The sequence below is a fragment of the Oreochromis aureus genome, linkage group 2 (genome assembly GCF_013358895.1).
Source record: "Oreochromis aureus strain Israel breed Guangdong linkage group 2, ZZ_aureus, whole genome shotgun sequence".
Taxonomy (NCBI): domain Eukaryota; kingdom Metazoa; phylum Chordata; class Actinopteri; order Cichliformes; family Cichlidae; genus Oreochromis; species Oreochromis aureus.
The window spans coordinates 13,866,857-13,883,524 of NC_052943.1; the positions used below are offsets into that span (position 1 = coordinate 13,866,857).

Sequence of the window (16,668 nt, forward strand, 5' to 3'; positions counted from 1 at the left end):
CACACACACACACACACACACACACACACACGTTCACATCAGTTCAAAGATTATTTCAGTTAACTACACTTATTTCTTGGAGATTTATCATAACTTTAAACATAATAAATTCTTACCTAGAATTTAATTGTAAAAGTAAGTTTAAGTGTAAAAGGGACTGCAAACAGATTCTGAGGAATTCACACATACACACGCATGCACAAGCTCTTAATATCGCAAGTCAGCTTAATATTTAGATTGAACACATGATTAAAGAAGATAAGCAACACTTGTTTAAAAGCATTTGGCAGGATTTGTCGTGTGAGAGCTGACGGCTTCATTTACTAAGACAGATTTATCACAAAGTTTAAAATACACAATACACAGAATATATACATGAACGGTTTAAACTTGACTATAAGATGGTTTCAATATATTTTAAGGTGTAAAGGACAAGGGCAAAATTAGATTGAAACTTAAAAAAAAAGTAAATTGCTGAAACCTGCATCACTACTTAAAATTCAGTGATGCTAGCTAGATAAATAAATAAAGTTCTGATATTGTGTAGCGGATAACAGAAATAACAGAGTGTTAGCTATACATTTATATAGATTATTAGTTATAGCTGAAGTGACATCATCGTATTGTCCTCAGGAGTAGTAAGGTAGCAGTTACCACTAAATGGCCTGTATTAATGAGTTCAGTAGAAGTGTGTCTACGCTACTTGTTACAGTTTATGAACAGTTACATAAAGGTTACATGTAACACTCTCAGGTGCAGCTAATAACACCAGCAGAAGGCTCTTACTTCAGATTGTCTGGGATTTGGGGAGGTAACAAAACATCATTGTTTTCCAAGTGCATTGAATCTGTGGTGAACATGGTTAATGTTTAACTGATGCCAAGCAGCATATTAACCTTTTACCCTGACATTTGCCAGTATGATAGCAGGCGGTGACATTGGCGGCCATTAAAACAGACTTGAAAAGCTCAGCAGACATCACCTTTGAGCAGCTGTTCAGCTAAAATGTATTTTAGAGGAATTACTTGCACGTGTCTGTCTGCATGACACTTCCTGCATTTTTGCTTTAGAGTTGTCAGCCACACTGCCAGGAATGTTTAACTAGGGCTTCTTGATACATTTGGTAATTGCAAAGAAAATAAAAGGCATTAAAAACACAATATATGACTTGAACCAAGATGAATTTTTCAGGTAATACTGACAAATTCATTAATAAAGCTCAACCAGTACAAGTCAAGGATGTTAGATAGATTTATTAGCTTTTCAGCTATTATGTTTATAAGCCTTGCTTAGGTTTGTTCTTCCTATTTCCTGATCCAGACAGGTTTAAGAATATGTACAGACTGTAAAACCTCTTGAGACACATCTGGAATCAGTGACACTGGGTTACAGTCACTATAGTAACTGACTTGATTAAGACACTGGCTGCTGTTGTATCATAACAAAGCGATCAGAACATTACAATAAGAGTCTTCTTTGGGTTGTCTGCCTTTGCATTTCTTCCACTGTCTCATAATCCCATCAAGTGTTAATGCTGTAGGATCTCTTCTGAGTGATTTGCCTTAACGCGTTTTAGCTTGAAGTGTTTCTGGAGCTGTGCTGTCAGGCTAAGAAGTGGGTGTGGATGCATTACTAGCTCCATTAATGCATCCTTGGTACAGAGTCATTTTACAAGACAAACTACTCACAGAAGTGCTGCCCTCTACTGATGCAAGCTGAAAAAACCCACTTACTGCTTCTTTATTTTTTTTAAAAAAAAACTTAGTTTGAAAAGATTTTACTCTAACTGAGACATTTCAGAGTACACACACTTAATAAGTTTGTACTTTTTTTTTTTTTGACTTCTCTTACCTTACATAATGTAACACAGAATAATGTAGAACCCCTTCCCTTTTCTCATACTTTACCCCATGCTCTCTTATTTGATTCTAGCAAGATACAGTCAGTAAGACAAGTCAGATGGGGTTGCATCAAAAAAAGAGAAAGAAATAAGACAGCTTAATGGCTGAAAAAAACATCAGCACAAACACAAACAAACAAGGCAACCCTCGATCGGACCTACAGCAACTCACAACTGTTATTAGACAGATGGCATTGTGATGAATGATTCCACTTTGTTATCCCAGTACAGTAGTGAAGTAGTTCCTTCCCACTGTCACCAAGTGCTTGATTATTGGGGTTTTCTTTGTATTATTGTAGGGTCTTTACCTTACAATATAAAGCACCTTGAGGTGATTGTTGTTGTGATTTGGGGCTTTATAAACAGAATTGTGGTTTCTGAGTTTAAAGGTGAAGCTGATTTGATAGCTTTGGTGTATTTCGGTTACATGCTGAATTATCTGCACACAGATGTTGCTATGGTGCTTCATACATTGTTTGTGGTGCATGAGGGATTTGTGCACGTGTCTAGATATGCATAGTAAAACCAAAACCAAAACACATTCGTCATCCTGTTAATATTCTCTACATGTTTCATGCAGATTGATGTCTACTGCTGAGCAGATTTCTTTCTCAGCAGTGTTTCTTTTTTTTGACCCCACTGCTCCTTCTAGCAGCTCCTATCTTCTACTTTAATCCCTCATCCTGGAGGGGAGGCCAGGGAGATGTACACAAAGGAGAGAAAGCAGTCTCTGCTCTCCATCATGAGGCCCCTAATGATGCTAACCCTATACCACTGACAGAGAAGAAAGTGGCCACAGGGGCGAGCATGTTCTTTGCTTCAAATAATGTGAATAAAACATGAAAGGTGAGGCTTGTTATCTTGGTTTTATTTCCACATGTTTTCGATTATGATCCAGATTTCTATCTCAGTGACAGTAATAAATATAATTATAGTTAAACAAGTTCTGCAGTCATCCTGTTTGTGGCACTAAAGCGGTAATATTCTTTCTTCTCAAGGCTCCTTATTCAGCTGCATTGACACAAAGGTCCTAAACAAGAGGACATATGAGAGAGAGAGGAAGACACATCAAAGCTGACCTCCTATGAGAGATAAGTGATCATAATTCAGTAAATACTGACCCATTTCTGGATTAGCTGGCAGGCTTGTATAAGAGGTTAAGCTGGACAGAGAGATCATGCAGGGGTCAGGCTGTCCCCAGGTGCCATAACATGAACACGACTGGTCTTGGTACACACTGCGGGAGATGTCCCCCGCTGGAAAACAAAACAGCTTCAGCTCAGGTTCACTTTTATTTCCCTTCCTATCTCCATTTCTATCTTCACTTGTTCTAATTAGACGAATGATGAAACACATGCATGCCTGCGTTTCCAGGGGTAACTATGCATATTTGTTCATGCAATCTCCTCTTCTAATGTTTGCAGTGATGGAGAAGTGAGGGTGTATGGGCCTGTAATGAGAGGCCAAGGTGAGGAGGAGGCAGCGAGGAGCTGGCTTTGAGGACAGAAGCCTGGGGAGCTGAGGTGGACCTCCTGCCGCGGAGGTTGTTTTAGTCAGACTAATATTAACATAAGACCGCTGGCTTTTCACATCAGTCTGCCATGTGGTCACGAGCTGCGGAGAAAACCCTGAGCCTGCTCTGTAAATACATCCATGTGTGTGAGCTCTTACAATAGAAAACGAAATGGCCACTGAAGTTTGTCTTCAGCGTGCAATTTCAAACAATGTGTTTGATTTCTCTTGCAGAAATGACATTTTCTTGGTACAACTTCAAGATTTTTTTTAAAAGGTGCATAAAAAAATCTGGAAAGGTATTAAAAATAGGACTTTCAAAGGCATCTGAACAATGTGGAGATTTGGTCAAAAAGGGAAACTTTACATTCTTCACCACTTATCCAGCTAGTGTCACTGGGGTTGAGCTTGTGCACCTCTCCAGAGGCACAAGCTCATGAGCAGATATGAACCTTTCTAGATTTGTGACACCAACATGACTACAATCAGATGAGAAGTTTGTATGATTCGATATGAAATACAATAATAACAGTTTAAGAGTTTCTCCTGTCTTCTAACCCCTCTCACCAAATGTGTTTCCCAGGGCTCAATAGCACTTAGAAAAAGAAATTATGCAAGCATAGCCTAAACCTTCTCTCAGCTCCACATCACCACAAACTGTCTGCCAGACATCCTCCTCAATCCCTCACTAACTGTTTCTGTGACCTCAGGATCTGATTATCTTCCAATTTTCTCAAAATAAACAAAAATAAACTCATAGTTGTTTAGTCAAATGCACCGGTATGAAGAGTTGGAGCTTTATCTCTTGCAGTTCATGGCTGTTTACTATCTGCCCATCCATAATGGCTGACAAACTAGGGTGTATCCTGGACTTGACCTTATATTCTATTATCATCTGTTTAAACAGAAACTAAAGCTTCCTGGGTCCAGATATTCAGCATTGGTAGTAGAAGTGAAAATACAGAAATTAATAGAATACTTGTGAGCCTACACTTTCAACATGAACAATTGCAGCTCATGCTCACAGATTACATTACCTTCTGGTAGCTTGCAGCTATATTTTGAGATTCCCAGAATCCCATTGATGGAAAAGCTGGATGGGGAGGAACAGGCTGTTCCCATGGCAACTGATGATGCTGAGGACACTGCAGAGGCAGAGGTTTAGTGTCATTAAACATTTGTGAGAGCACGAGAGGGTAAAAGGAACAAAGTCTTACCAGCTTCACAAGATTCGGACTGAACTTTCTTCCTGATGATTCTGTGAGGACAGAAATAACTCACTTAACGTTTTTCTTCACTTTTAAAATCTGTGTAGTCAGACACACGTGAGTTCACACACTGTACCTGTTGATGGAGCTGATGCTGGGCACGCTGTTCTGGTCACACACTTGCTCCAGCAGCAGCCTGTCTCGGATCTCCCAGGCGAACATGGTGGGGTTGTGGTGTTTCAGTTGCAGGATCTTTTGCACAACTCGGGGAGTGGCCACTTTGGGCTTAGAGCCCCCGATCAGTCCGGGTCTGATGCTTCCTGTCTCATTGTACCTGAACAAACAATGTCGATATCTATCAGGTGGGCTAACATTTTACTTGAAAGCAATGCTGTATAACAACCACATCAAAAAGTCACCTTCCAAGGATTTTCACCTTTAAGTACATTATCAGCTATTGTAATATTTTTTTTTTACATTTTCCATAAAAACCTCAAGCTGTAATGAAGTGAGAAAAACCAAGAAGTTTAAAAGTCAAGCTTAAAGCTTAAAAAAACAACAAAATATAACAGTGTAAAAAAGAAATTACACTCACATTTACAAATAAGCTAAAAAAAATTGTTTAAATTATTTGGTTTTCATATTCAAACGATACACTTTTCTTTTGGAAAAGTGGCAAAACAGCCGAGCAGACATCACTAACGCTAAAATGCATTTAAAAATACCTTTATGTGTGAATTAATACACTAAAACAAATACTATCACACATTACCCCTACGGCGGAGAATTTGGGCCACATTAAGAAAAAAATAGTGTCGAAATTTCTGGAATGAACTCGAAATCATTTTAATTTGATAACATTTTGATAATAAAGTCGAAATGTGGAGATAACAGTTGTTTCAAGTCAAACATCTGCCACAGCTTCTAGGATGTGTAGATGAGTTAGTGAAACAACTTGATCAGCTGTCTTCTTGTGTCTTGTGATACAACATACACCCTCTACGCACCCTCTATGCCCTCTTAACCATCGGTATCCTTACACCTGTCCATTTCCAGCTGTTTTATTTTACTCTTCCAAGCTCGTGTTTCTTTCTTTTTGACCAAATGCAGCTTTCAGCTCTTCAGCGACCTTATACCCATCACGTATCAGCAAACTGCGTTCATGAGCTAAAAAATACATAATTTCCTTAATGAAACCAATTGTGAAGTAGATTTCACTACACAAAGCATTATGTAAAAGGCTTTAATCTCCATATTTCAATCTCACGATGATTAACAGTATCATTTTTGTTAACGTGGCCCTGATGCTCCTTCGTACATTACAGGCTCCGTTTACCTGGCCAGTATTTTGCTGACGCAGCCGTGACTGACGCGCAGGCGGCGGGAGATCTCACAGGGACGCACGCCCTGCTGCGCGAGCTCCACGATGCGCTGTCTCACAACGTGAGGTAACGGGCGGCCGTTAATGAAGACACCACCAAGCTGATTGACTCCACCGTGCCCTGAGCACCGGAACGGATGAAGGAGCATCAGTTAAATTGTGTTACTCCTTAGACCACCTATTCATGCGCTCTGTGCGCCGACTGTCGTTTACTGCCTAAAGTTAAAGAGGTAACACTAGTCTGGGCAACGGTGCTGGTAAAGTCCCTCATTAGGAAACATAATTAGGCTACTTACTCTGCGTAACGGTGAGCGGAGTCTGTCCAAAATGCACTTCCATAACAGACTTTTGTCTAAGTTTGGAAAAATCTTGGAGATCTGTTGGACTTCTGCTTCTGGGTGCGGTTATTGTGGAAGATGCAACATTTTAAACCAACCAAGAAACTGACAAACTAAAGTTGTGTGCGGTTCGAGATGGCAGGTCAGAGGCTCCTCTCTGATACTTTTAGCACCTGCGCGCTGGAAAGCTGCTGGAGCCCTTTGAACGCACACGTGCGTGCAGCAGCTCGTGTGAGCAGGGCTGTACCAGGACTTTAGAAATACAGAAGTGGTGAATCAGTGTCCCCAAGGCGGAGCCCCTTAAGTCCCCACAGTCGAGGTGCTTGTAAAATTATTTATCATAAAAATAACGTGAGATATTTAATATTTACAAAAACAAAAACTACACCTGCCTTCTTTGCTGCATATAAGAAACATATGCTTATCCACACAATGCATAACCTGACCAGCAGATGATTTCTGCTGGTGATAAATCAGTTTTAATGTTTAAAGGAAGAACAATAAGCAGGCTGTGTAGGTGACATCTGTCTATTACAATAATATTATGGTAAATCATCAGGCAACAGGTGCATACAACTTATCTTGCACATATTAGGTGTACACATCAAACCATTTTAATTGCAAGAACATCAAAAATGTAGTATTTTTATAATAAATTATCATGTTTGTATCATGGCTGTTGCTGGTATACTTTTTCAGCACAACATTTCAGTTAAGTTTTGACTGTTTATTGTTCCCTGATATGTGCAGCGATGTCGGGTAGTTGCAAGACTGACATAATTTGTAGAGCATGACAGAGCCCTCTCCGCAGCTCTGAATTAAGGTGTTGCAATGGCACGGTTAAAGTCCAGACATCAACCTGATTGAAATGTGGTGGGACCTTAAAAGAGCTGTGCATAGCTGAAAACCTGCAAACCTCAAAATGAACTGAAGGGATATTGTAAATATTGCAAACAGTGGGTCAAAATTCCTCCACAACCATGTGAGAAACTACTGAATCATTGGTTTAGTTTTTTTTTAAATATAAAATAAATATTGACAGAGTAATAAGTCATGTGTTACTCATCTCATTGTATTTATATTGTATCTTAAGACCCGATAAGCCTTTTATTATGTCTTGATATGTAAACGCTTAAAATTGACAGAGGGTGCACTTCTTCCTTTTTAAGTGATTTATTTATTACCTTAATTGTAATATAACACTAGACCTTTATAGTTAACATCTAATAATTAGGATTCAGCTTGACTAAATGTAGACCGATAGTCCTATTTCAGTTCAAAATGTATTAATGTGATTACATTTCTGAGTTAAATAATCTATATTTACGTCACAAAATTAATCCTACAGCTTTAGCTACGCTGCAGAATGAAGTCCATATTATAAAATGGTCTAACTTCACTTCAATCTAATTAAACGCAAAACGGTTAAGGAAAGTAGTTGTTCATACAAACATGGTCCTCTTTTTCACTGACTATACCTGGAAATTCCTAGACAGACTTTGGACGCTGGGTTAAGGTTTTGTTGTCCAACATTTTCCGGAAACGCCGGGTAAAACACTCCACACAAGTAAACAAGCATGGGAGAAAAGCAAGCTTTTTCTGCGCTGTATCGAAGGAACAATAATTTTACGCCATAAACCTGAAAGCGAAGTATTGGGAGTTAAAGCTGTAGGTAGCCAAATATCACGTTTACTGAAGTTATTTGACTTGGTAATGTTTAGCTGCTACTTTAGCTAACCGCCTCGTGCACTGCGGTGCTACTCACCTCGCGACAAAATTCGTTTTTGTTTAATTGTTTGCACACCCGCGCGGTAATTATCCCGGTTTAAACCAAAACGGTTTCAGTTCGGCCGGATCTAAGACATTGATAAAAACGTGTAAAAGACCCATCAGTTACCGCTGTTTGCTAGCAGCGAAGACAGTCGCCTGTGGGTGGCGCTGTTCCGCTACAGGTTGTGTCAGGTCTGATTATGGAGCACACTGAGGAAAATGAAGTTGATGATGGGGAGGAAGGCTCCGAAAATTTCTTTATTCAGGGGTCCAGCAGTTCGGAAAACGAAAGAGAAAGTATGATACATTCAATGAGCTGCAAACAAGCTGCACGGCAGAACAGAGAAAGCTCCCCTCCGCTCCTCCTGGTCTTTCCATTCTCCTCTGGAGGAAAAGGGGCTCTGCTGGACGCTGAGCTGGAACCGTCTTCTGGTGATGACCTACAGGACGATAAAGATGAGGATCAGCCCATAGAGGAGTGGATGATCCTGGAAGGAAAGGAACAGGTGGAGGACTCGAGCATCCAGCTCAATCTGAGCTACAGGAACAGCTCCGGGGAGGACTTAGATGATGAAGGTGAAACTTGACTTGGTCAGCTTTTGGGTAAAGAATATGGTGTCCTGTCATTTTATTTCCGTAGTCCTAATGCAAGCGCAAGAGGAAGATTTTGCTGAGTTTAAATATGAAAGAAAAAAGTCAGAAGTAAGTGCAATACAGGAGTGATATCCAACCAAAATCTGCAATAACAAAACAAATAAAAGTAATTGCAATTATTCCACAACCTATTTGTAATGTGTGTTAAAGCTCAGCTAATCTAGATGGATGGATGTTATTCACAGTGACTATATGTAGATTACATACCACTGAATGGCTTCAACTTTGAATTTTTGTCTGGTTAAAATTTTGTCTGGTTGAAATTTGCTTAGATTTAATTTTTTTATGTTGAAAGGCAGTTTGTTTTCTGGCAAAATATGTGAAGGTTATTTTGTGCCTTTGTTTTAACAATCGGAGAAATGTACACTGAATCACATCCAATGATACTATAACTGGAAAAAAACAAATTCTAGTGAATATTAGACGTGAGGGTCAAAGTAAAGTAATCCACCACAGGAGACCATTTAGCCATTTTGATCCTCAAAAGTCATCAAACACCTAAACTTGGTGGCGTGAAGAGGCCTTTGAACCATGCACAATTAATTGCACGCATAATCAATACTTAAATTTAAAAAAAGGTATGATAACAAATCAGTGAGCTCAAGAAATCATGAACTGTCACCACATGCTTGTGCTCACTGTTACGGGGATTGGTTCACAAAAAAACTGGATGCTGGTGCTCAAAAGGAAGACTTTAATACATGTACTTTAATAATTATTTAATTAGAGATAAAACAGATTTAAACTGCAGTTAGTTCAAACAACAAACAGATGCTATGTACTTATTGCTTACTTATTGTGCTGCTGTTGCTGCTGAATACACAACAGGTGATTTTTGGTGATATTCCCATGAGCTCTAATGTTTTCTACAACGGGCTGTCGTGATACAGTTTAGTTATTTTTTATGGATGTACCAGCTTCCAGCATAGAGAGAAAAATGAAGAAAAATAAAGATGACTAAAAACGCATCTCTGTAAATGCATTTCAACCAAAAAGAGTAAATGGACCCAGTGAGTGCACAGTTATTTTTGTAAATGTGTGGGAGTGCAATTTATTTTAAAGTGTATACAGAGACAGTTTGCTTAGCTTGGTGCTTTGGATGAAGATTATCATATTCACACTAGGGAGCTGCACAGAACAACCACTTTGATTTGACCCACCAGCTCGGGGCTCCACTGGAGCAGTAAAGTTTAAGGTTTTCTTTACACATAAGTGATAGTTAGTTCAGAAAGGTCAGATGCCCTTCATTATTTTTTAGAGCTCCTGCTTTATCGAAACTGAATGCTTAGAAAAGATTACCAAGCTTTGAAAAACCCTATTTTTCTTTTTAATGCCTTTTTAGGTGCTTATGTTTCTGTTCAGTAACTATGCTGAGATCAGCTTAAATTTGGATATTTTTTTGCACACAATATTTAGTTGTATTTATTAATGTTCCCCCTGGTCTTTCTCTCCAACACAGATTTGAAGGGCAACGTGCCAAAATCAGTAAAAGAAAGCTGGGCTGTATCTGTGAAAGACAAGGTAACTTTGGATTTTTAGCAGCTTTCATGAATACTATAGGATGGCCTGTTTCATTTAGGAAATTATCTATCTGTGAAACTGTGGTAAAGGATGGAACAAAACACTTTAAGAAAAGTTATTATCTGTAGTTTAAAGGTACAGTGCGTAAAATCTCACTTGTAGAAGTCAGTAGATTTCAGATTGAAGTCAACTGAATTCTGCTTTCTTACTTCTCTTAGCTCAAGTGCATAATACTAGCTACAGACAAACAACTCACTACACTCACTGCAGCTCATCTGTAGTGAGTGTAGCCTGTCAGTCCGCTGTTTACCTCAGCTGTCAGTATGCTGGGTGTCCACTTTAATTTAATCTGGGGGAGTCTGTAAAACTTTGTGAAACAAGTCCAATATGAGTCAACGAGTCAGTGTAGCTCACTTCTGCCCAATGACAGCAACACTGAGGTGAGCTTTTGAAGATGCTGAACTTTTCTCTATGTAAGTGCTGCTGTTAACTTCTATTAGCTGCTATTAGCCTTTGTTAACCTCTGTTAGCTGCAATTAGCTAGTGTTAGTGAACATTCTTTGACATTGATCTAAAATTGCCCCAGGGCAGCTGTGGCTACAACCGTAGCTTGCCTCCACCAGTGTATGAATGTGAGCGTGAATGAATAATGGCATTGTAAAGCGCTTTGGGTGCCTTGAAAAGCGCTATATAAATCCAATCCATTATTATTATTATTAATTGTTGGACTGGAGCAATTGCGACAATATTGGGAATAAATAAGTATTTTATGCATGCTTTTGTGTTTTAGAGCTTCGATTTCAAGTCAGGAAAGGAGGTTTGAGGTGAGGAGAAAGATGATCAGGTGGAACAGAGGAAGAGCAGTGATGGAGAAGAAAGACATACTGAAAAAGAGATTTAAGGGTTTTGGAAGGCATTGGTGTGTTTGAAGATGTAATAACACACTAATCAATGTATATTCATGAGTACAGCATTCTTTTTTCTGTCAAATAACTTCAACAAATTGCTTCTGTACCTTTAATTTTGCAGTGTGGAGACAAAATTATGGTTTAACCTAATTTTAAAAATCTCTGTGTTCCTTGTCTTTTTCCTAAACTTGCTACTCTTTTTTCCTGGATCATCTTATCTAGAGTGGCAAGGATCAGTCTCTGACCAGCCGTTATTTCTCGCCTGGTTGTTCCCTGATCTGTCGTGTATGCAACAGGACAGGACACCTTGCCAAAAGCTGCTCCTTCCGCAAGGTGAATGAACTCGCTCATCAGTGCTGTTTCCATGGACACCTGCAGAGGTTCCTCGACAGGACCATTTAAAAAATATTTTTGTTGTTTTTTTGTCTCTGTGTTGGCAGAAATGTCCCACATGTGTCCTTTGTGGGATCCAGGGTCACATCCAAAGGAAATGTCCAAGTCGCCCCTGTGGTAGATGTGGACTGCCTTCACACGGGCTCAAGCCCTGTGATCTGCCTCCAGTGTGGAACCAGCACTGCCTACGCTGCGGGATGACAGGGCACCTTTCTGATGTGAGTTCGCAGGTCTGGCCCCTTTGAGTGTTGGTGTTGCAGAGTGTGTTATTGTGCCGAAGGAAGCGTTGAAAACATTTGACAGTTGTTTGTTGACAGATTCTGTAACCTCATGAATGTGTGGGCTCAATTTATGAAGTGTTGTTTTATTTCTTGCAAACAGTTCTTTGTCTTCCTCGTTGTTGCTTGAAGAAAACATTTCTTCTCTGTTTTCTGGATTTTCCTCAGGCCTGCCCCGATACGTGGAGACAATACCACTTGACAGTGAGTTTTGACTCCTCTTTATCTGCTCTTTCTTAAAAAAAAAACAACTAATCTTCTTTACTCAGCAAAATGAATAATAACAAGCCTTTCTGGCTCAATGTGTAAACCTAATTGGAGTTCTTAATGATTTTTCTCTAAAGTAAGCAATAGAATTGATCTAGGTACTCGGTGGCAGGAGACCATTTTAATTAGGCAATTTTGAAAGCTGTATTCTCTGCCTTTTCATAGATAGTCACAGTAAAAAATAGATGGAAAATGGGGGGAAAAAGATCAGGGGAATCAAATGCAATGAAGATCCCACCTGCTGGGAATCAGACCAGAATACACCCATTATCAGGAGTCTGTTGATAGGTGTGTACTGCTAAAATCGCCAAGAGATCAGTGGATGTTTGTTATCGCTGTAGAAATGTCCTTCATTTGACCTTTCTCTTCCAGGTTAGGGTAGAGGTTCCCCTCAGGCCACAGGCAAGACACAACCTCCATCACAGGAAGTGCTGCATTCATTGTTACAACTGTTCTAAAAGAGGACATTACGGTTATGTAAGTGATAAATACATTTAATCCTCATCTTACTTTCACTAGATCTTTGTCTGCCTTTATGTCTACCGCCTAATCTGTTTGGTCTCTCACTTGTCTTTTTCCTAAACTTGCTACTCTTTTTTTGATTAGTTTTTTCACTTCACCTTGCTACACCAAAATTTGTTCTCCTCCTGTTCTTTTTTTGTGTTGAATCAAACTTAGTTAAATTCTCTCTCTATTTAAGTCTCAGTTGCATCCATTTTCCACTGTCCTGTATCCATTCTTCAGCTCATTTTTTCTTCTTTTGTCTCATCTGTATCACTGTTTGTCTTCTGTATCAGGAGTGCACTAAAAGGAGGATGGTTACGGGCACCTTTCCATCGTTGCCTTATGTTTACCGATATGACACCATGGAAGACATTCTCCAACTTCGGACCAGGCTAGAGGAAAGAGTTAAAGGTGATGAAGCTGATATCAGAGTTTTTACAGTATTATTTTACAATCGGTGTATCTTTGTTTGGGCTGTACATGTGAGTGCTATTGGAGCTGCCTGTTAGTTCTAAAACAACAGATGTAAACTGAACACTGAGCGTGAATTATAACCAAAATTATCTCCTGAAATGAGTTGTTCATTTATATATACAGTCAAGTCCATAAGTTTTCTGTACATCCGCCAAGTTGACTTTTAATCGAACAATCAGATCATTATGTGTTGAAGTGCAGACTTTGGTTTTATAACTGCTTAGGAATTACATCCATTTGTATACATAGCCCTCAATTTTTCAGGGATCAACAGTAATTGGATGCACTAACTTTAAATATTTTAAATATAGTGAAATCCCTTGCATTCAATGACTGGCTGAAGTCTAGGACTCACTGACATCACCAAATGCTGTGTTTCCTCCCTTGAGGAACACCTTTACTGCAGCTGCTTTCAGTTCAGGCTGTGCCTTTATTTGGGCTTCAGTAACTGAAAAGTATGCTCTGTCGGGCTGAGATCAGGTGACTGACTTGGCCATTGCAGAATATCCCATTTCTTTGCCTTCAGAAACACTTTTTGTTTGTTTTTTGTTTTTTTGTAGTACGATTTGGGTCATTATCCATTCTATTAGCAGTCAGCTCATCAATAAACACCAGTGATCTGGTTCCACTGGCAGTCGTATGTACACATGCTGTTACATTGCCTCCACCATGCTAGGAAGATATGTGTTGTGTGATGTGGTATGCTTTGGATCATGAGCTGTTTCTCTCCTTCCCCATACTTTTGTCTTCCCATCACTCTGGTAGGTTCAACGTGGTTTCGTTGGTCCAAGGATTTGGTTTCAGAGCTGCGCAGGCTGTTTTAGATGTTTTCTGACAAAGTCTAATCTGACTTTACTGTTCTTGAGTGTAACCAGTGGTTTGCGCATTGTTGTGAGCCCTATTTATTTCCATAAATGAAGGCGTCTCTTGATTGTAGACTTTGATAACAATACGCCTACCTCCTCGAGAGTGTTGTTCACATTGTCAGATGTTGTGAAGGAGTTTTTCTTAACCATGGAAATAATTCTGTCATCATGCATTTTGCTGGCCAGTGCATTCATTCTTTTTAGGAATTCTTTAAAGATTTTGGTCACTCCTTAAGTGCTTGCAATCTCTCTGATAGGTTTATTTTGATTTTTCAGTCTGACGATGGCCTCCCTCACTTGTATTGCCATCTCGTTGGGTCTCAAATTGAGATTTCTATTGAATCACCACGAGATACAAATGATGTCTACTGGAGATCGTTTGTCTGATTAACCTGTTTTTTTTTTTTTACCTTCGACCTGGTGGCGGCCCTATTGTACAAGTACTTTTTAAATGACTGTAACTGTGTTCCCATTTGTGCTTGAGACTAAATTAAAACAGGTTTGAAGAATAAAAAGTGAGCTTTACGGGAATATTCGATGTATCATTGCATTCACAGGTCAGTTGTCCAATTACTTCTGAAAATACCTCTGAAAATGAAGGGCTATGTATAAAAATAGCTGTAATTCCTAAACAGTTCAGACAATACTTTAATTAAACCCCTTGAATTAAAGCTGAAAGTCTGCACTTCAGTTATATCTCAGTTGTTTGATTTAAATCCATAGTGATGGTGTACAGAGGAAAAACGATTAAAAAAATGTCATTGTCTAGAGATGTGTGGACTTAAATGTTTGTTGGTTTTTAATGAGAAATGCCAGCCATTTTTCTGCTTTGGGATTGCTTTAATCATACTTTATTTTTTTGTCACTCTACCCAGACTGTTATTCACCTTGTCCAAGAAGCATAGCAGAAGCATGATAATGATACAAGGCTTTGGGTATTTAATCAGAAGTGGGATACAAAATGCAAACAGGTCACATCCTGGCCAGAAAAACATTTCAAATGAAACAATTTATCAAAAGACAAATGATGTTATTGGGCATTTATGCTCTTTGCTGGCTCTTTTGAATGGTGAGGGAACACTTTCAAAATGCACCAGGGTGCTTTTTTTGGTGAGAATAGATTGACACGTGAATTCTGTGAAGGTGCTTTCTTTGGATTGGTGTAACTCTGGGTCTGAATTTTTAGTTATTGGACACATTTTCTTGATCTCTAACAGCTCTGCAACAAAATATGCCCCTTCACTATTTAAATGTACCAATTACTGCTTGGGTGGGATTGGTAGGTTTATCAGTGCTGCCTTTTAATTACTGAAACCAGCACTGTGAATTAAGTGAATTAAAACATAAAACTAACACAATGAACTGAAAAACATTATCTCTGTAGAGTTCAGAAGAACTGCAGAGTTGGTTGATAAAGCGTTCTTTTCACACCGCGTTTGATCAGGAAATAAACTAAAGATTTATTAGTTCAACAGCTGCTTTTAATCATCTGTTATTCAGTTAAAACAGGATCAGACTTGTCAAGGACGTCTTTTGTGTTTCTGTGTTTTCAGAGCCTGCACATGGTTTCTCAGACCTGTCTGAAAAAACAGGGGCGAGCGGCGAGGAGAATCGATCAGTCCAGGGGTGGACAAAGACAAAGAAGGAGTTGCACACCCGAGCTGGCAGGAGGAAGACGTGGCAAGAGAGGTGCAAAGAGAGACGAGAGGTGAAGCGTCTGAGGAGGGATGCTCAGGCCAGGCGGGAAGGAGGACTACTGATGAAGTCCCGCTGTAGCTCTGATGACGAAGCCTATCCCAGAGTCCCCTTTAGGCAGCCCGATGACTGGCACAAGCAATCCACAGCACCTCCACAGAAGAAAAGGAGGGATGAGACAGGTGGCAAAAAGAGCAGGAAGAGCAGAGAGGCAGAAAGGTGGAAGAAAAGAGGAGGGCTAAAACGTGGGTATTTGTATCCCCATGCTGACATAGATATCAGGAGTGTAAATCTTCTTTCCCCAAAACAAAGAGTACGCCACAGAAAAAAATGATAGCTGATTGTTTTTTAATGTATTTATTTTTTGAGTGCTAATAAATGTATCAAGTTTGCAAAGAAGTCATTTTGTGCATGTGATCTCTCGATCTGTGTATTTATCAACATTTATTGACAGTATAGAAAACTGAAACGTATACAGGAATGTACTTTGGTACTTAATACTTAGTTTTGTAGTTTAATACTTAAGTATTTTACACCTACACAGTTTTGAACATGTTTTGTTTTTATTAGATTATATTAGATTAGATTTTTATTCAGATGTAATATTTTGTGAATGTAGTTGCCTTCATAGTAACATTTAATTTTTTATATTATTTTGAAATCTGCCTAGATGTTTAAGTGGCATATTGTAAAGAAAAACATGAATACTGTAGTCTAAGGAGCGTGGAAACAAAAGCAACTGGACTTCTTTAAGTTGCTTGAAGACGTTTCACCCCTCATCTGAGAAGCTTCTTCACTTCTAAGACCAAATGGTGGAGAATCCCAGGTATTTAAGCCCTAGTGGGAGTTCTCCCTTAGGGGAAGGGATCTTAAAACTGGATTGTAGGTGGTAGACAGTTGGTGTTGTAAGCCACCCCTTCTTTTTAAAGATGGTCCTTCACAGTGGACATAGACGGCTTCTTTCACTCCTCTTTCAAATCATCTGTCTTCTCTCTCCAA

The 16,668-nt window shown here is 39.2% G+C and overlaps 2 protein-coding genes across 3 annotated transcripts; one reads left to right on the top strand and one right to left on the bottom strand.

Annotated features, from left to right (window-relative positions):
* Positions 1–2,756: 2,756 nt before the first annotated feature.
* LOC116321026 (paired box protein Pax-5-like) lies at positions 2,757–8,245 on the bottom strand. 2 transcript variants are annotated; one of them, XM_039618831.1, is made up of 7 exons: positions 6,298–6,671; positions 5,957–6,122; positions 4,757–4,954; positions 4,630–4,670; positions 4,450–4,557; positions 3,022–3,156; positions 2,757–2,930 (listed from the first exon to the last, which is right to left on the bottom strand). In XM_039618831.1, exons 1-7 carry the CDS (start codon positions 6,338–6,340, stop codon positions 2,908–2,910), a joined length of 714 nt encoding a protein of 237 aa, XP_039474765.1. In that variant the 5' UTR covers positions 6,341–6,671; the 3' UTR covers positions 2,757–2,907. The 2 variants fall into 2 exon arrangements, with proteins under 2 accessions (XP_039474765.1, XP_039474772.1); XM_039618838.1 differs by lacking the exons at positions 5,957–6,122; positions 6,298–6,671 and adding an exon at positions 7,818–8,245.
* Positions 8,246–8,276: 31 nt separating this feature from the next.
* On the top strand, positions 8,277–16,082 carry LOC116331369 (zinc finger CCHC domain-containing protein 7-like). Its single transcript, XM_031754068.2, has 8 exons — positions 8,277–8,685; positions 10,223–10,284; positions 11,415–11,525; positions 11,633–11,803; positions 12,032–12,067; positions 12,503–12,607; positions 12,928–13,045; positions 15,528–16,082. Exons 1-8 carry the CDS (start codon positions 8,310–8,312, stop codon positions 16,001–16,003), a joined length of 1,455 nt encoding a protein of 484 aa, XP_031609928.1. The 5' UTR covers positions 8,277–8,309; the 3' UTR covers positions 16,004–16,082.
* The last annotated feature ends 586 nt before the right edge of the window (positions 16,083–16,668 follow it).